We start from the raw sequence: 20918 nt of genomic DNA on the forward strand, positions 1-20918 counted from the left end.
TTTCTTCAACATGGTATGGAAAGCTGTATAAACTTCCTAGGCCTGCTGAACCAAAGTCCCACAGACCAGATGCTTTTCAACATCAGAAAATTGTACTCTTACAATTCTGGAGGCCAGGAATCTAAACTCAAGGTGTCAGCAGATTTCTGAGGCTCTGAGTGGAATCTTCTCTTGTTTCTTGAGCTTCTGATGAGCACTGTCAATCCTTGGGTTCCTTGCTTGCAGCTTCATCACTTCAATCTCTGCCTCTGCTGCCACAAGGACTTCTTCCTGTGGGTCTTTCTGTTACTAAATCTCCTTCTTTAAATAATGAGGCCACCAGTCACATTCTGTGAAGGACCCAACCTATTCCACTATGACCTCATCTTTACTAATTATATCTGCAACAAACTTATTTCCAAATAAGATCACATTTCTGAAGTACTGGGGAGAAGGACATTGACATTATCCTTTGTTGGGACACAATATAATCTGTAACAAATGCATTAACCATAAAGGAAAGGACTGATAATATTTTAATCACATTATACAAAAATGAGCAGTTTCTTTCTTTCTTCTGTAAGACATATTAGATAAAAGATACCATGAAAAAGACATTAGAAGTTCTTTCCCCCATTGTTACTAATCTTGTTACTATAAAATGTTAAGTACAAAATACACAAAACTACATATTTTAGTCATTTTTATTGAAAAAGTAACACATATTTTTATTTTATTACTTTTTTATTGGAAGGCAGTTGCTTCACAATGTTCTGTTGGTCTCTGCTGTACAATAGTCATCCGTCATAATTATATATGTACCCCCTCCCTCTTCCCCCAATCCCACTGTTATTGGTCACCACAGAGTGCCAGGCTAGGCTCCTTGTGTTGCATAGCAGCTTCTCACTAGTTATCTATTTTACATATGATAATCAGTTCAGTTCACTTCAATTCAGTCGCTCAGTCGTGTCCGACTCTTTGCGACCCCATGAATCGCAGCACGCCAGGCCTCCCTGTCCATCATCAACTCCCTCAGTTCACTCAGACTCACGTCCATCGAGTCAGTGATGCCATCCAGCCATCTCATCCTCTGTCGTCCCCTTCTCCTCCTGCCCCCAATCCCTCCCAGCATCAGAGTCTTTTCCAATGAGTCAACTCTTTGCATGAGTTGGCCAAAGTACTGGAGTTTCAGCTTTAGCATCATTCCTTCCAAAGAAATCCCACGGCTGATCTCCCTTAGGATGGAGGGACTCTCAAGAGTCTTCTCCAACACCACAGTTCAAAAGCATCAATTCTTCGGTGCTCAGCCTTCTTCACAGTCCAACTCTCACATCCATACATGACTACTGGAAAAACCATAGCCTTGACTAGACGGACCTTATATAAATGGTAAAGCCCCTTTCTCAATTTGTCTTCCTCTCTCCTTCCCCTACTGTGTCTACAAGTCCATTCTCTACATCTGCGTCTCCATTTCTTCTCTGTAAATGGGTTCATTAGTACTATTCTAGATTCCATGCTGTTCAGTCACTCAGTCAGATCCAGCTCTTTACAATCTCAGGGACTGTGGCCTGCCAGGCTCCTCTGTCCATAGCATTTTTCAGGCAAGAATACTGGAATGGGTTGCCATTTTTTTTTCTCTAGGTTAGATTCCATATATATGCGCTAACATATACTTGTTTTTGTCTTTCTGACTTACTTCACTCTGTATAACAGAGGCCAGGTTCATCCACCTCACTACCATTGACTCAGACTAGTTCCTTTTTATGGCTGAGTAATATTCCATTGTATATCTGTATACATCTTCTTCATCCATTCATCTGTCAAAGGACATCGAGGTTGCTCCCATGTCCTGGATATTGTAAATTAGTGCTGTAATGAACACTGGGGTAGATGTCAATTGTGGTCTTCTCAGGGTATATTCCCAGTAGCAAGATTGCTGGGTCATATGGTAGATTTATTCCTAGTTTTTAAAGGAACCTCCAAAAAAAAAAAATAATAAAATAAAGGAACCTCCATAATGGCTTTATCAATTTACATTCCCACCAACTGTGTAGGAGGGTTCCCTTTTCTCCACATACTCTGTACCATTTACTGTTTGTAGACTTTTTGATGATGGCTATTCTGATTGGAGTGAGGTGGTACCTCATGGTAGTTTTGATTTGCATTTCTCTAATAATGAACTATGTTGAACATCTTTCCTTGTGTTTATTGGCTGTCTTTGTGTCTTCTTTGGAGAAATGTCTGTTTAGGTCCTCGGCCTAATTTTTTATTGGGTTGTTTGTTTTTCTGATATTGAGCTGTGTGAGATGCTTATATAAGATATTATATATTATATATAAGATATTATATAAGATATGTTAAAAAATAGATATCAGGGAAAAAAAACCTGTAAAAAACTCAACTGTAAAAAACAAATGAGACAAACATCAAGTGAACAACCTAACCTTATACCTAAAGCAACTAGAAAAAGAAAAACAAATAAACACCCAAAGTTAGTAGAAGGAAACAAATCATAAAGATCAGAGAAGAAATAAAAAAGAAATGAAGGAAACAATAGCAAAATCAATAAAACTAAAAGCTGGGTTTGGGGAAGATAAACAAAATTGACAAACCATTACTTAGACTCATCAAGAGAAAAAGGGAGAATACTCAAATCAACATCTGAATAAGACTAAAATCAAAATAAAATTAGAAATAAAAAAGGAGAAGTTACAACAGACAAGGGAGAGATACAGTGGAATTCTCTTATTTCCAAGTTGAGAGTCCGGGACAGCCACCACAAGGCCCTGCTCTGTGCCACTCCGTTCGCGTGCCGCATGCAATGTCCATGACCTTTCAGTCGTCTGGTGTCTTCACAAGAGTAGATGGTAAAGAGGCAGAGATGTTAATTGCTACACAATTATTTCTAAATTGAAAACCTTCTCGATTTCTGGTGGTAAGTGGTAAAGGACTTCAGGTAGCTAAGTGGTAAAGGATGCAGGATACCAAAAAAGCTTGTGATGTAGTAGATCTTTCGGTAGAAGTTGTTCTGCTCAGGCTGCCTTACTTAGTACATCATTCTGAAAAGTGAAAGGTCACCCTGGGGGCACTGTTTTTTCTTTATAGCTCATTTAGCCAATTAAAAAGGCTCCGAAAAAACTGGCTTCTTGGTCCAGGTCAACCAATCGTTCATTAGTTACAGAGACAAAAATTCGATCATTTTCCTTGAGCTCAAATATTCCTCCTTGATAGATGGAATAGAGTCCATATTCTGAATCTTTAGACCAACAACTATTTCTAGCACTTTTCATCAGCAGTATAGGGTCAGGATAGCTTGTGTATTTGTAAATATATTGTACCATTTGTTTGCTTTTTTTTCTGTTCCCTTCTGTTGAAACAGTTCCCAAAACTTCCTCAGGTTCCTGAAATCGAAAGTATGTTTGGGAATAGATGTAATAAAATCCTGTTTGAAGGATAACCAGCTCTCCTTTCCTTAAGTACAAATTATTCAAGAACGAATGTCCTTTTCTTGACGACTCCCAGGAATCTATTTTATGGCCCACAGCTTTTTCATTCTTGGAGCCTGGGATGAAGTTTGGAGAAAAATAAAAATTAACTTGTAGTAAAGCAAGGAGTTTCCCGATAGCTGTGGCTAGACAACGCTTTGATTGGAACTATACCACATTGTAGGCAGACACTTTACCGTCTGAGCCACCAGGGAAGTCAATTTAAAACTTCACGCTCCCTCAATCTTCCAAGGAGTCTAAATTTTAATCATATAGAAATCTGGAGGCGCCCGTGCCACTGTGACCTGTTTGAAGTCCCCTATTTTGCTGTATCTCGACTGTCACACTCAGCTCTGAATGGTACCATGGGAATGGTTCGTTAGGGCAGCAGTCTATTCCTGGGAAGAATTTCTGTCCAGAACCCCTGCCTCCTTTCCTGGGCTGGTGAGCTCAGATTGACAATGTAGAAGGAAACCAAAAGAAACATATCTGTTCCTCAAGCCTAGAGCTCATAAATTCCTGCTACTCTTTTAGGTCTTTTTGGATTCCTCCTTGGTCTTTCTCAGTAACCCAGTGTCAAAAGCACCTTCCAAGCAGCAGGCATCTCGAGTCCAATAAGGCAAAGTAAAGGGTTTGGCAAAAATAGCCAGACTTAAAGATCTTCAGATCTTTGGATCTTTAAGTCCTGAAGATTGTGAATGAAGATGGGCCTTACTGAGATAGGATATTCCTTTAAACTTTGGGCTCGTCTCTATGATTGGTGCAAAATTTAGTTTTTCAAGAGTTTAAAACAACCACCATATTATCTGATGAATTATAAATAGGAATAGTGAAATAATAATCTCACAAATAGGCAGAACACATAAATTACCTCCAAAAATACCAATTCAGGAATACCATGAAGGCAACTGCTCAGAGTAAAACCAGACAAAAGCCAACCAGCCAACAAAAAAACCCAACAAACTTTTCATTCAATAACTGATGCCTGAAATACCTTTAACCTAGGACAAAATCTCTCACAATAACAAAAGCACGACTTACTGAGTACTTACAATGCACTAGCATTTTGCATTCATCTTCACTATTTTGTGAGTTAAACGTTATCTCTACTTTTTATGTGAAGAAAATGAAGCTTGGGACTTCCCTGGTGGTCCAGTGGTTAAGATTTTGCCTTCCAAGTCAGGGTGTTTGGATTCCATCCCTGGTTGGAGAGCTTAGATCCCATATGCCTCTTGGCCAAAAAACCACAACATAAAACAGAAGTGATATTATAACAAATTCATTAAAGACATTAAGAATGGTCCACATCAAAAAAATCTTTTTTTAAAAAAAAAGAGAAAGAAAATGAAGCTTGATTGAGTTAAGTAATTTCCTCAAAATGAAGAACTTGGTAAGGAGGAGCTGGGATTCCCATGTGGGTGTTTAGATTACAAGACTCACACACTAACTTCAGCAATATATGAACACCTGTTCTCCAGTTAAAATTAGGCTTAACCTATTTGAAAATAGATTCACATATTTGGTTAAAGTATATGAAACTGACATTTCCATAAGTGCAAAGTGGTCAAATATTGGCCATTTTTTCTTTTTGTGGGTCAACCTAATGCAAATGTCACTGGGAGGGTTTGGTGACTCACTGGAAAGGTAGGTGACTGATTTAGAACCTTTGCAGAGGAGAAAGATTTGATGAAAGAGTGAGAAATTACTTTTAAAAATAAGAAAAGCAAAAATGGGGGCATGGGAAACTCTAAGTTCTCTCATTTCAGAATTTTCTTGGAGTCAGTTTTGCCGGGCAATAACTAAGCTACTCATCTTGTAATCTTGCTTCTGAAAAGAGTCATTCTGAGACTTGATTACTACTGACCATTTTGTAGATAGCCATATACATTTCAGATACAAAAATAAATTATTTAGAACAAATTCTTCCCTCCCTTCCTTTAAACCATATATTAATATTTTATCTTACCTAGAACTGGCAACGTACTTCTTTTCCGACTGTTTCCAGTTATATGAGCAGCTACCCTCTTAGGACCCTTTTCTCTGTCTAGGTAAGGATTATATTGCTTTTCTAAAAGAGAAGTAACAAAGTATCATCAGCACTTGTCAAGCTACTTCGCAAATACATTGCTGTTCACTGCCCTTGTCAATCAAGCATAGTAAACACACTGGGCTCCCAAAGTTGATTATATGGGTTTCCATAAAACCAACCTACATTTTAGTATTATGAGTAGTCTACTTCAGCCTATGTTTAATTCACAAAATACTTTAGATAGGAGGAATAGGCAGTATCTTTAGCTATAATTTATTGGCATCTCAGGGGTAACGTTCTACTAGAATATAACAAAGTGAAGATCCTGACACTTTTACTAAACAACAATAGTAACTAAACTGTGGACATATAATACTCCTGCTGAGGCATTAAAAGTGCACAAATAACCAGGTACTGGCAACTTTCCACTTTGAGCTGTATGTAGAAAAAGACTGATACCAATTCTCATCATTTCAGTTATTTTTTCCTCTTATCTACTCTAAAGGAACAGCAATTACAAAACATCATTCACTATCTCAGATGGGGTTTATGGCTCAACTTTCTTTGTGGCCACAGGATTCCATGGTTTACATGTCCATAGATGCCACAAACTGGTATCCAGCAGTCACTTCTCTCACCTCCCAAAAGGTATATGGAATGACATAATGGTCATGGTAATCAGTGTATGAGCATATAAAGCATTGAGTCACTAGATCACAATAAACAAGTCACATTTACTGACCACCATCTGAAGTACTCTAGAGCAGACTAAATGACTACAAATTCAATAAATTACTCTTTTAAAAATCAGCTATAACTTCTCAGGAGGCTTACATTGGTTGTTAAGATCAATTGTATGGTTTCACCAAACAAATATGTCCATGGACAAGGCAGTGCTTCCATGGAGGATTCAAAGATTAATCACTGATAGTATAATCTGAGCCTTCAAGGGACTCACAGTGTTTAGGGAAGATACAAATTAGAAAGTGAAAACTGACCCATGTGAAACAGAAAGGAAGGCTGATGAAAGATTCCTATTTGTTGGAAAGCTGAGTCAGGGGAACTTTTGGACTAAGGTCCCTTCATTCACTTACTCCAACAAACCAACGTGCCCATTACATCTATGCCAGGCACTCTTCTAGGAACACAGAGAAATGACTATAAACAAATGAAAACAAGAAAGCATTTGAGGTGCAGGACAATTACCTAAAATGAGGGAGGGTGGAGAGGCTTAAAGTTCACAACAATGGGAGAAGGGTGTTCGCAGAGATCTAGAACAGTGTCCCCAAGACAAGATGTACACAGCATTCCTGGGACACAGGCATCAGAGGAGTTCAGTTTCGGGCTTGAATGAGGAGTTAAACTATAGAGGATTTGAATGTTAGGCTAAGAGATTTGGATTTTACAGACATGAGAAGACTTTAAACAGTTTTAATCAGGGAAGCAAAAAGATATGTGTTGTGCTTTAGGCTAAACTAACTCATAGTAAGGTCTGATGCTAGAAACCGAGAGGGCTAGAGATTGGTGAGTTAGCAGACAGTTGTAATTGATCAAGGTCTGAGAATAGGAAGCCTCCATCTAGACTAGTAGTAGAGGAAACTGAAATGAGGGGACAAAATTCCATAGGGGAGAAAGAAATAGGAAGAAGACTTTATCTATCTGGTATTGTTACTTATTCAGGATAGTGGGTATTTGTACTACATTGAAGACCAACACAGCTTGGGGATGTACGGTCAATGACATGTTACTCTCAGAATGCTCAGCTTTCAAAGTTGATGTGTTCATTTACTTTGAACCTCCAGTGATAAATAATTCATAATGTCTTGACTGCTCTGAGACTTTAACACTTTGCTTTAAAACATTCGGTAATAGAATCCAGTTACAAATATCTTGCATTTGAGGTCAATGCAAGGATATAGGAAAGCCTAGATATAAAAGCAAAATTTGAAGAGAGGAAATTTCCTACAGACTATAGCAAACAACTCCCAGACAAGAAGCCTATGAATATGTATATTTGGGTGTCATGGATACATTTTGGTATACTGAGAAGTATGTGATTTCTGCACCCCAGTGGGATGAATATAAAAAAGATTTTTCTCCCAGAACTGAAAACAGTACATGCACCTTCTGTAAACCATGGATCTGGTGTTCTGCATTAGAAGGGTTGGAGGGACTTCCCTGGAGGTGCAGTGGTTGAGAATCTGCTTTGCCATGCCAAGGATGCAGTTCTATCGCTGGTTGGGGAACTAGGATCTACATGCCATGGAGCAACTAAGGCCATGTGTCACAACTACTGAGTCTGAGCACCACAACTAGAGAGTCCATGTGCTGCAAGGGAAGATTTCATATGATGCAATGAAGATCCCATGTGCCATGACTAAGATACGAGGAAACCAAGTAAACAAATATTTTAAAGAAAGAAGAGATGGCATGTTCATCGTTCTTGCTACTGCCTTTGGCTTTGGGGAAATGACCAGAAAGAATGCTTAGATCCTGGGACCAGGTCTTGCCTTCATATTCCATAAAGGATGGTGGGGGTTATCAAGGGATGAGGAAGCTGATTGTAATGGGAAAGGATAGCTAAAAAGTAGGAATACATCATTAACCAAATATCTATTTTAAAAACACTGTTTCTTCTCTGCCAGGAGGGTATACTCCAAGACTTTAAGTCTGTGGTACATGTATGGAGGCCTGTATGACCGTTAGTAGGGGAAAATAGGGTTGTGGTGAGCTAAATGTGAAGAAGCAGCAAATTTAATTCATCAGTTACATTTACTTACATCTTGATTAACAAAATCTGTATTAAGAATTTGTATGTAGACAGAGATGGTGGTGGGACAACTGTGAAGGCACAAATTGTCACCAAATCATATGCTTCAAGATGGTTAATCATATGTTATGTGAATTTCACCTCAGTCAAAACATGCAGGCACACACACACACACACACACACACACGTGCACACGCACGGCAAAGGTGGTGCAGGTAAGGCCCAGGGGGATAAAAGAGAATCTACTAGGCTTGAGATATAAAGGTAAGTCCAAGTACAGAGAGGTGAGAGAAACAGGCATGTTTTCAATCTTTGTAGATCTTTTATATAGTAGGGAATCAGAACACAGAGAATATATATATATATTTTCTCTTTGATTTATACACATGTACTTATAAAAGGAAACTAACAAAATAAGTATGACAGAAAAACAGGATGTGGGGAAACAGAAAGCTGATCAGAGAAGTTCTCTCTGAAGGGGTGATGGGGATGGAGGATGAGAAGGAGATGTGAAAATCCAAGAATGGGAGAAGACAGACAGAGGACCAGACAAGTCGGTTTGGTCTTCTCTGAAAGACCCACTGAAAGGGGATGTGGGTTAAGAGCAGTTGGCCAACCATCAGTGCAGATGGCAAAGGTGTGGGGACTGCAGAATGAGGATTTGGGGTGGGGAGAAGGATTGCTGGAAGAGAGATGATGGAGCAAAATTTTTGCATAAAGAAAGGCTTAGAGCCTAGGCATGGTCAGAAGCAGAGAAGATGGGTAACTTTGGACCCCTTATTTTTTCCCAGCTGTGCTCCAGAAAGCTACCCACATTAGAAGGTAAAAACAAAGAATGGAAGAAGTTGAGATGAAAGGTAAATCCACATTGGAAGAATAAAATTCCCATGAAATAAAGTTCATACCTGAGGTGGGCCTCAGATTTGGTTCAAATGCCAATGCCAAAAGGGAAACAGAATCAAGCATCTTGAGTTACTGAGCATCAGTCAGAGGTAGGATGTTTAGGTGGGAGTAGAGAGCAAGAGGATGGAGAAGTACTCACCCTATCAGGAGGTTGACACTAGAAAATTAAAACAACAACAAAAAATAATACCTGGATTTGTAGGAATCATTTCCTCAAAGGTTCTCAAAGTCATCTGCAAATAGTATTGAATAAAGCTTGTTAATTTCCCTAAGCATTTAAACTGATTATTGAATGTCTATTGCTCTTCTTGCTGATGTCTAACAGGAAGTTTCTGCATTTAAGATATCAACTTAGGCAGCTTTAAGTTGTTCAAGCAAAGAGCATGTGGGTTAGGGTGGGAGCTGGGGTAAATACGGAGGCAGCTGTCCCTACTATTGATGAAAGGGTGGTCTTCTGTCTGAGAGACTTCTGTTTCTGGATGAAGTCTTTGAAATGCCATACCTGGAGCACGACAGAGAGGAGTCATTTTTCTCCAAGTTAGGTCAGCCTAATGTGCCGAGATTTCCTTGTGGCTAATAGACGTGATGGCCATGTCACCTCACTTTCTGGGAGGTGTGTCTGCATGCAAGCATGTGTACAAGTGCACTGTGTGTCTCTGAATGTATGCATGTGTTAGATTCCAGGGGCTTTAAATTATGGGACATACCTAAGACTGAAGGTGCAGGGCACACTCCCTGTCTCTCATGACACCCATAGACATTCACAGCCCGTCCAGCGGTGATCGGGTAGCAACGTGTCACTCTCTCATTTCTGAGAATGTGGCTGAGACATTCTCACCTCATATCATTTTCTTTTCCCACTTGCTACAGTGGGGAAAACCAGTAAGAAAGAATGAATTTGAGCCCTTCTGTTCAATGAGCCCACCCTGACATGACTCACCCATGGCTTTAAACTCCTCTCTATTCAGTCCTGACGCCCGTCCCTGCCCACCTTTCCATTCACCGTTGTTAATCACATAACTGTCAGAAACTTCCTCTGTACTCCAGCCCCATATCTACGTTTTCCTTTGTCAAAAGCCCTGAACACAGATAACAGATAAAGGACACTGGTGTGTGGGAGGGGAAGCAAGGGCCTCAGCACATTAGCTCTGTCACTGGCTTTCTGAGCCAGAAAGGAAAAAGGAGGAACAAGAAAAGGAAAAGGCTAATTCTTACAGTGTGGTAGGCAGAAAAAAAGAACGACTATAAAGAGACTTCCCTGGTTGTCCAGTGGTTAAGGCTCTGCCCTCCCACAGCATGGGGCACTGCTTCAATCCCTGGACAGGGTAAAAAAGATGCCCAAGAAATAAGATGCCACGTGGCACAGCCAAAAACAAAAGCACACAACAAAAAACCAAAATGGTTAGAATATAAGCAGATGGACTGGATTAAAATTTGTTCATTATCAGCCCTGGGAAACTTTTCTCAAGTTACTTAACTGATATGGACTATTTTAATTTATCTTTTTTTTTTTTTAGAAAAAAGAAGATAATTAGGATTCCTTCCTCACAGCTGTTTGAGAATTAGGGGAAATATTAATAACATGTGGAATGTCCATAAAGGACATTTATGGAAAATGATCTGTTCGTTTATATGGTACCTGGAAATATGGGGAAGTCTTCCCCGCGCCTATGCTACACTTTCCCCTGCCCTGGGTGCCCTCCCTTCTCTAGTTAGTAGCAGGATGGGAGAACGGGGGGAGAGGGAGGAGCAGGAAACCCCAGCCACACTGCTCTCTCACCTCCCCTCTTCCTGCCCCCGCGTCCAGCCCCTCCTCTGTTTCTAGATTTCTGCTCTACTTCTGAGTTTCGCTCCTCTGCCACCAATGGTTTGCCACCCTCTCTGATCCCCGGGGCCGTGGGGTCTCACTCCTCAGCGTCCTCGGGACCCTCTCCCAATCCGGGGTCTTTCCTGGTCCTTGTCGCTTGGGGCGATGGCGTTCCAGTGCTTCAGGACTGCCTGTGTGCAGCCAGCGCCCCGCCTGTGTTTCCAGGGCAGCCATGGAGCAGATGGGTTTCTAAGACAACCAGGTGGAGGTCTGATTTTATCTGTCATAGAAATAGCATCACGGGGAATGTCTGGGCTTTACTGTGAGGGCTGCTTAGGGCTATAAATTGGAGCCTACAGAGAGGTACACTGAGCACCAGACAATAGACTAATAATCATTTCTTTAAACACATTCTCCTGGGAGTGTCCCCAGTAATTGTTTTAAAGAATGATTGTGTATCCTAGTTTACAGGGTATTTTCATATTTGTATTCTCGGCTGACCTTTCCAGATATGCAGAAGGTAAATGTTACTAATGCCATCTTACATATAAGAAAGCAGCCTGAGAAAAGAAATTGACCTGTCATGTCACTCAGAGTATAATTATATAATCACATCTAGTGAAATAAACTGTTAGCTGCCATAATGTTTCTGCTAGAAAGCCTATGTAAGCAGTTTTCACAAGCAGAAAATAATATTTTGTAATGTGTAATTTACTGTGAATTGAGATGCCATCACCTTCAGTTTCTCAAAATATTTCTTTTTTCCCTTTTCCCTTTTCCCTCTTTCTTCAGCTCTATAAGTGTCCAAAAATAAAAGACTTAATTCCAGAGAACAACAATGTGGGAAAAATATAAAATATCATTATTTGGTTTCTTTTGTCTTCTGAATAACAAAGAAACCCCACGCACATCCTTTATTAGCGTGTGACCTTGGACATTTTGTTCTGTCTGTGCCTCATTTCCACAAGGTAAGATAAAATATTTAGACTAGACGAGGAAGCTCTCTGGAAGAGAGGAATAAACTCTAGAGCAGGCTTCGGTTAGGACCCACTGTAGGGTGGATCCCACCTTTTCCTAGTCCTGTGAATTTGAGGACAATCACTTAAACACTCCGGGTTCCAACTTTCTCCTTTACAAAATGAGGACTCTAGACTTCATGATCTAAAATATTCTTTCTCCTGTGAACCTCCTATGCCCACTGGTAAAGTGACACCGTGGTTCACTTACCTTTTTAACAAACAGAAGGAGTTGTGACTTTAGTTCCCAGCAGGGACTGATCATACTCTCATCATCTCTGGAGTCCCAGGAATGGTCATCTTCCTCCAAGAAGCAACCCAAGCCACTTTTAAAGTATTTGTTCTGCATCTGAGTTGAGATGGATATAACACAGTATTACACACAAGTGCTTTTTCTTTTTGCTCATTTGAGGAACTAAAAAGCTTCTTGATGAAAGTGAAAGAGGAGAGTGAAAAAGTTGGCTTAAAGCTCAACATTCAGAAAATGAAGATCATGGCATCCAGTCCCATCACTTCATGGCAAATAGATGGGGAAACAGTGGAAACAGTGTCAGACTATTTTTGGGGGCTCCAAAATCACTGCAGATGATGACTGCAGCCATGAAATTAAAAGACGCTTATTCCTTGGAAGAAAAGTTATGAGCAACCTAGATAGCATATTCAAAAGCAGAGACATTACTTTGCCAACTAAGGTCCGTCTAGTCAAGCCTATGGTTTTTCCAGTGGTCATGTATGGATGAGAGTTGGACTGTGAAGAAGGCTGAGTGCTGAAGAATTGATGCTTTTGAACTGTGGTGTTGGAGAAGACTCTTGAGAGTCCCTTGGACTGCAAGGAGATCCAAGCAGTCCGTTCTGAAGGAGATCAGCCCTGGGATTTCTTTGGAAGGAATGATGCTAAAGCTGAAACTCTAGTACTCTGGCCACCTCATGTGAACAGCTGATTCATAGGAAAAGACTTTGATGCTGAGAGGGACTGGGGGCAGGAGGAGAAGGGGACGACCGAGGATGAGATGGCTGGATGACATCACTGACTCGATGGACATGAGTCTGAGTGAACTCCGGGAGTTGGTGATGGACAGGGAGGCCTGGCATGCTACGATTCATGGGGTCGCAAAGAGTTGGACACGACTGAGCGACTGAACTGAACTGAACTGAACAAGTTAAAATAACAGAAACTGATGACATATTCAGAGAACTCTTTGTACCTTGCATAAGCATGTTGTCTGAAGTAAAAGTAAGCATGGGGTCTTCCATCCTTTGAATAAAGGTAAGCAGCTGGATGTGGGAGAGAAGAAACAGGTGTGGGCCAGGCATCTGTGGTCACAATGCCTTTGCGGCCCTGCCTTTGGATAGCTGTGTGTTGCTCAACAAATTGCCCCTTCACTTAAAAATCTCTTCTCATTTGCATTTCAAGCTGGTTCCCTGAGGTGATCTCTGAGGTCCCTTCCAGCTCTGACATGGTATGACTCCCACTCTACAGCTGGAAACCCACACAGGTACAAAGTAGGCAGTGGAGTCTGTTTACATTCCAGGATCCCCCCACCAAATTAATCAAGCCCTTTAGGGCAAAGGCAATGTTCCATTTCTTGATCTTAGCTTTGACTGTCTTGGTGTTTTTGTTGTTCAGTCACCAAGTTGTATCACCCTCCTGCAAACCCCATGAACTGCAGCACACCAGGCTTCCCTGTCTTTCACTCTCTCCCTGGGTTTGGTCAAACTCAGCGTCCATTGAGTCCATGATGCCATCCAAACGTCTTATCCTCTGTCGCCCCCTTCTTCTCTTGCCCTCAATTCTTCCCAGCATGAGGATCTTTTCCAGTGAATCAGTTTTTCACATCAGGTGGTCAAAGTATTGGAGCTTCAGCATCAGCCCTTCCAATGAATATTCAGGGTTGACATCCTTTAGGATTGACTGGTTTGATCTCCTTGCTGCCCAAGGGACTCTCAACAGTCTTCTCCAGCACCACAGTTTGAAAGCATCAGTTCGTTGGTGCTCGGCCTTCTTTATAGTCCTGCTGTCTTAGCAGATTCTAGCTATTGTTGTGATGTCTGCTCCTCTGGATAGCAGAATCAGGACTACATTGCTATTAGATATTTGAATCTTGCCTCATTAAAAGTTTACACAAGTTAGGGATTTATCTGCAGAGACTTGAAATACAATTTGAAGGCTCCCTCATTCTGGTTGAGGGTAAATATTTACAATGACTATATCATTTTCTGCAAAGTTTGCACTTGATGTTACACGCACACACACACACACACATACAAGCGCACAACTTACACACATACACTCTAATCCTTCTGGAACACTCCAGGATGACAACTGATTAACCTCATGAAGAAAAACAGGATGTTCATGCAGGTTCAGATGGGTCTTTTTTTCCTGTTTTTATTTTAACAACTGGGATTCAGATATTATTTCCATATACAAATCTACTGAAATGCCTTTCTCTGGAGAAATAAGTGGGAAAATAGTCATTTTATCTGTTATCTGAATGAAGGGGACTCCAAAGCTCGAAGGAAAGATCAAACGTAAGAATGATCTGCTTCCTTCTATAGAAAGACAACCTCATTCCAAATCAAAATGACTTAAATACTGATGAGAACTTTCGGTGAGAGTCATGTGGGTCTATACTATCAGCCACAGACTCCTCGGACATTTGCTCAGGTCTCTCAAGCATAGAAGTGACAAACCTGAATTAATTCCTTCCCCACTGGCATATAACATTCATTTACTTTTAAGTAAATGCTTATTTTCTTTCTTCCTTTTTAAGATTACAGGAGTAAAACATTTGCCTAGGAGATGTAGTGGGGGTAACAGGTGGGGGCCACCTAAATTATGACTGGAGATGAAATTAGGCACCATTAACTTTGTCCCTACCCACCTCCATGTTCTTCAACTGTAATCTGCAATTTATGTGGGAGCTTAAAAAGCCTTTCCAAGGAAAGAACTCAATTTAGAAATATAAGAGCATGCTTGGCAAATTGCAAGGAGGATCAGAGAAAAGAGCTGGATTTAGCAGCAAGGTTTTAGGAAAGTTCCAGAAGAATAGTTTTATTAGACATTGATCAGTCCAACAAGACTAGGTATTCCTTGGTCAGGTACTGATTTGATGAAACTGAATAAATAAGCTTAACTGGGATTTCCCTGGTGGTCCAGTGGTTAAGACTCTCAGCTGCCAATGCAGGGGTACAGGTTTGACCCCTGGTTGGGGAACTGAGATCCCACATGCTGTGGGGTACAGCCAAAAGATTTAAAAAAAAAAGGCTTAACTAACTTTCATAACCTGTTGGGACAAAACAATGTGCCTGACACAGAACGGAGAGAGCAACTCGCCTTCTTACATCATAGCAGTTGGAAAGTGCCCAGGAGGTGGGATCAGGGTTGGGACAGGGCAGAGTTGAGAGGTGCTGGGATCAGGTAGTCAGGGTAGCTGACAGCCCCTGTGAAGTCAATTGGAGTTTGAGAGGGTGGAAGAGACCAGAGGCCAGCCCAGATCAGGACCAACTGCTGGCCTCTGGAGATCCTCTGGAAATTTTCCAGAAACATTTTCAGGAGGTGGGGAAGGATTGCCTTGAAAACTAAGGTCCTAAGGTGTGACTCCACTCTTAACCCAGATTTAATGAAGCCTGAAGATGTTGAGGATACACAGACACCCTGGAAAACAGAAAATTATGGAATACTTTTCTAAAAGTAAAACAAGTAAAATCCTCCTTGATCCACCCTCATTCTACTTCCTAGTTTACCTTTGGAGGATCTCTTTTTTTATAGGGTTAAGATCAGACTGGGTGTGGGCAATTTTGCATATGGTTTGGGCTTCCCTTGTGGCTCAGCTGGTAGAGAATTCATCTGCAACTCAGGAGACCTGAGTTTGATCCCTGGGTTGGGAAGATCCCTTGCAGAAGGGAAAGGCTACCCACTTCAGTATTCTAGCCTGGAGAATTCCATGGACTGTACAGTCCATGGGGTCGCAAAGAGTCAAATATGACTGAGTGATTCATTTATTATTATTTTTTCTTTACTTGTAAGACTACATAAAAATGTCTTTTTCTTTAGATCTGTATGACAGTCATATGGATGGCATAGATAGTTTTACAACATTCATTGTAGAAAATTGATAAAATATAGAAAAATAAAAAGGAAAAAGAGGCACCCATAATCCTATCATCTGGAGATCACAACTTATTTTTCCTCCTAGATATTTTTATGCTTATGTATTGATTTCTGAACAACAGAAAGCCACAGCCACCCTGTACCCCTTCCCCAAGCTTCCTATTTGGTAGTTTCCTTCACACACCTGGGCCAAGACAGGTGAATGACACATGGGCAAGGGGGTGCTGTGGCTGTTCCAGGAATGACTAATGATGCTTAATCTCTCTCCCCACTTCCTTTCCACACCCGTTCACACTTTGAGAAGGAATTTTCTATAGTATTTCGGTGGCTGGGACTGTTCTCTTGCTAACCACATCTGGATATTGGGGGCAAGGGGATAAGTGTGCTTTTTTAATTTGGACACTTCTAGGAGGAGAGACAGCTATGGCACTGGGTGCCTGCGCTCCTCTTCCAGGAGCCCTTGGTTCTGAGAAGTGGATTCCACTCAACTGCTGGTGGTGCCATCACAAACACTGTGGTTGTCCAGGCCAGGTACAACCAGTCCTTGGCAGGGCTTGAGGTCAGCTGTGTGGACTCCTTTGCTGGCTGGCTGGCTCAGAGACCTCAAGGTGGCAGTCCTGACCCTCTCTGCTGCCCAGACATTAGTCTCTGACAGACAGTTTCTGCAAATCCCAAATAGCGAAAAGGATCATTTATGGAGCCCAGTGGATAAGGGGCTCCTTCTCCTTTTTCTTCGCCATCTATGATGACACAGCAATAGGTAATCCCCTTGTCAAACTTTCTCAGAGACATAGACTTCATTGTGCTTACTGGTCTTGAGGCTTCATTGTGAGGGTTCAATCCAACATCCCTCAGCCCTACTCAACCCACACTCCCTATAATCCTCACCCACTGTATCTTCTGCAAATTTTCCCTTGCCAGAGTAGAACCTGTGATCTGATTTAGGAAATTAATACTTGGGTTGAATATGCTTTTCAGAACTCTACACAGTCAATCAAAGAGATTCAAATTCATTTTCCCTTGCAAAAATTTCTGATGAAGAGGGTGACAACTTCAAGAGACTGCTCCATGCTAATTACAACTTACTGAGCACCTATTTAATGCCTTGGTTCAAAATTGGATTTTACCTTTTATCTAACTTCCCTGAGCCTTAGTTTGCTCATCTATAAAATGGGATAATTATACTTACTTTATAGAATTGTTATGAGGATGAAATAAAACAATATTTTGAAAGTTTCTGAAACATAGTATTTGCTCAATATCTCAATTCTGTTTTTGATACTCTTAATAAATTCTTCTGTGCATCTATACAGAAGTGTACAAACATATAAACATTTCTGTGCTTAGTTGTTCAGTCATGCTTGACTCTTTGTGATCCCATGGACCATAGCCCGCCAGGCTCCTCTGTCTGTGGGGATTCTCCAGGCAAGAATACTGGAGTAGGTTGCCATGCCCTCCTCCAGGAGATCTTCCCAAGCTGGGGATTGAACCCAGGTCTCCCACATTGCAGGCAGATTCTTTACTGTCTGAGCCACCACGGAAGCCCAAGAATACTGGAGTGGGTAGCCTATCCCTTCTCCAGGGGATCTTTCTGACCCAGGAGTCAAACTGGGGTCTCCTGCATTGCAGGTGGATTCTTTACCAGCTGAGCTGCCATTGCAAGTATATAAACATGTAATCAGAAAGAATGTGTGCAGGTGGGAAGATGTTAAGCTTTGACGCTTCTGTTTTTTAGAATAAAAAAAAAAAGTTGACCACATACATAGATAATTGCATGACTTAGATCAGTAAAGAGCCAGTTGGTTCAGTCTTAAAATGAGGCCAACTTCTAATATGAGCAAATTGAGGGAAACTTTTGTATATGGAGATGCAAATTCACTATTTATACTGCGAAGTAAATAAAACTTAGGACATACTGGCTCCAAATTGGAAAACATAGCAGTAGTATTCCAGTCTCTTGTGCAGACATAGAACTGAAAAACATGATTAGAGCTATGTTGATGTTTTTCCTTACAAATACAAACTCTTTGAAATTGCCCTATAATAAACTCGACTTTACTGGTCATCTAACAGTAGTGATCATTTTCATAATTACTTGTAGACTCATTTATTTGCTTAATTTCCAAGTGCAATTCCCAGCCAAGTGGGAGCCAAGTTTATACTCCACAGGATATACAAACGGCATTTATTTCCTTAACAGATAAACACTGTTTTGGCACAATTTATATTTGCCTAAGACCCTTAGCCTTGCATTTCCTAGCCAGCTGACAGATTTGATGTTGCTTTGCCACCATGCATCAGGGTGCTGTGCTGAGCATAAGGAGGAGATAGGCTAACCCTACTGACTCCCTGCTGTGATGGGAGGAGCATTACCTATGAGCTGAGCAGAAGACCTGGGTCCAGTTCTGCTTCCAAATTTCTGCCTGAGCTCAGAGAAGTCATTTCTCTGGCAGTCTCAAGCCTCATCTATAAAATGGAGGTGTCTCAAATTTCTTTCAGCTCAAAGTTCTTGACTATATAATATACAAATAGCCAAAATGTACACAGAAAATCCTACACTGTTAGTGGGAATGTAAATTGGTGCAGCCATTATGGAGGGCAGTATGGAGATTCCTTAAAAAAACTGAAAATAGAGCTAACATATAATCTAGCATTCTCACTCCTGGACACATATCCAGAGAAAATCATAATTCCAAAGGATATATGCACCCCAGTGTTCACTGCAGCACTATCTACAATAGTCAGGACATGGAAGCAACATAATGTCCATCAACAGAGGAATGGATAAAGACGTGGTACATATATACAGTGGAATATCACTCAACCACGAAGAAGAACAAAATAATGCCATTTGTAGCAATAAACCTAGAGATTGTTATATTGAGTGAAGTTAGACCAGATAGAGAAAAACAAATATCACATGATATCACTTATATATGGAATGTAAAGAAATAGTAGAAATAATCCTATTTTAAAAATAGAAGTTGAGTCACAGATACAGAAAACAAACTTATAGTTACCTAGGGGAGGGATAAACTGGGACATTGGGACTGACATACACAATTGGAAAGACTGATACTGAAGCTCCAGTACTTTGGTCAGCTGATGTGAAGAGCTGACTCATTGGAAAAGACCCTGATGCTGGGAAAGATTGAATGCAGAGGAGAAGAGGGCAACAGAGGATGAGATGTCTGGATGGCATCACCAATGCAATGAACATGACTTTGGGCAAACTCCAGGAGATGGTGAGGGACAGGAGGCCTGGCATGCTGCAGTCCATGGGGCAAAGAGTCGGACATGAATGAGCGACTGAAAAACAACAAAAATGTGTAAAAATATATAGTATATATAAACTAGATGAATAATAAGAACCTATTGTATAGCACAGGGAACTTTATTCAATACTCTGTAGTCACTTATATGGGAAAAGAATCTGAAAAAAGAGTGGCTATGTATAACTGACTCACTTTGCTATACAGCAGAAACTGACATTGTAAATCAACTATATGCCAATAAAAAATACATTAAATATATATGTGTATGTGTGTGCTGTGTTTAGTCACTCAGTCGTGTTCGACTCTCTGTGACCCCATGGACTGTAACTTGCCAGGCTTCTCTGCCCATGGAGATTCTCCAGGCAAGAATACTGGAGTAGGTTGCCATGTCCTCCTCCAGGGGATCTTCCCAACCCAGGGATTGAACCCAGGTCTCCCACATTGCAGCAGATGGCTTACCATCTGAGCCACCAGGGAAGCCCAAGAATATTGGAGATGATAGCCTATCCCTTCTCCAGAGGATCTTCCTGACCCAGGAATCGAACCAGGGTCTTCTGCATTGCAGGTGGATTCTTTACCAGCTGAGGTACCAGGGACTATATAGAAAGCCAAAAGCTGAAGTTGGCTTATTTTCAGTAATTTTGCTTTCAAAATCCACCGGAACTAGCAACATTTGGAACACACCACAGCATTATTACAGGTGACTTAGAGCTCGTCTGTGGGTTAAGCCTTGACTGTACCCTATGTCCCAGTAGAACCACATTTGTGAAGGTTGGTTACTCACTCAACAAGTGTGGGAGCTCTGTGCTAGCTCCTAGAGGTGTCACAGAAAGCAAAAGCAGACGCAGTCCTCCTCTGAGGCAGCTCCTCTCTTGCCCAAGAATTTGAGTCAAGAACTCTAAAACGTTAGGCAGAAAGAACTCAAGGAATGGCAGCAGTTAATATTATAACATACTGTTAAATACAAAACTACCTCAGCAGTTTCATTTCCTGCATCTGCTAGAATCTGGTCGAGCCAATTCTGTAACTATACTTTGTGCACATAATCCTTTCAATTCACGTTTGCAAAGTTCTCAGTAATGATAGGCATTAGCAGTTAGGGTCCCCAGGCAGGGCAGAGAAAGAGAGGCTTCTCTTCCTCTGTAAAGTCTTCACAGAGGAGCCAACAGAGGCAGTCTGTCAGGGAGCGTTTGCATTGTACTGACCTGCTTCAGCTCCTTGCTGAGATACATGTAGAACACGCCCATACCAAAAGCCTGCAGCAGCACTGTGAAGATGAGGATCAGCACGCAGAACTGTCCAAGTCCGGAGCCCGGAGCCTGCTTCAGGGCCATGATCGCTGTAGGATGGGACTCCTGCAGAGAGAGTCAAGCTGCAGATTAGGACTGCGGTGGGGTGGAACAAATCTGTAAGTTTTACTTAGTGCAAAGCAGCAAGTCAAACTGAAACTGGAAGTTGTAAAGAGGAGGAAAAACAGTTTCAAGTCTACTAATCTTAAATGACTAGAAGCTAGGGGGAAGCAAGGCAGGTCCACTACAGT

At 41.2% G+C, this 20918-nt stretch overlaps 1 protein-coding gene across 5 annotated transcripts in view; it reads right to left on the reverse strand.

Annotated features, from left to right (window-relative positions):
• The window catches only part of TNFSF10 (TNF superfamily member 10), a 32318-nt gene extending 11400 nt beyond the window's left edge, over positions 1-20918 (reverse strand). For 2 of the 5 annotated variants that reach the window (XM_040249007.1, XM_040249006.1), the window contains exons 1-4: positions 20584-20912; positions 12201-12338; positions 9357-9399; positions 5431-5532 (exon numbers count right to left, since the gene is read on the reverse strand). In XM_040249007.1, coding sequence (XP_040104941.1) covers positions 5431-5532; positions 9357-9399; positions 12201-12338; positions 20584-20712 — 412 coding nt within the window. In that variant the 5' untranslated portion in view covers positions 20713-20912. Of the gene's footprint in view, positions 1-2319; positions 3542-5430; positions 5533-9356; positions 9400-12200; positions 12339-16031; positions 16774-20583 lie in introns of those variants that run through there. The other 3 variants (XR_005722567.1, XM_040249000.1, XM_040249008.1) reach the window with 3 other exon arrangements.

The sequence above is a fragment of the Oryx dammah genome, unplaced genomic scaffold (genome assembly GCF_014754425.2).
Source record: "Oryx dammah isolate SB20612 unplaced genomic scaffold, SCBI_Odam_1.1 HiC_scaffold_2, whole genome shotgun sequence".
NCBI lineage: Eukaryota > Metazoa > Chordata > Mammalia > Artiodactyla > Bovidae > Oryx > Oryx dammah.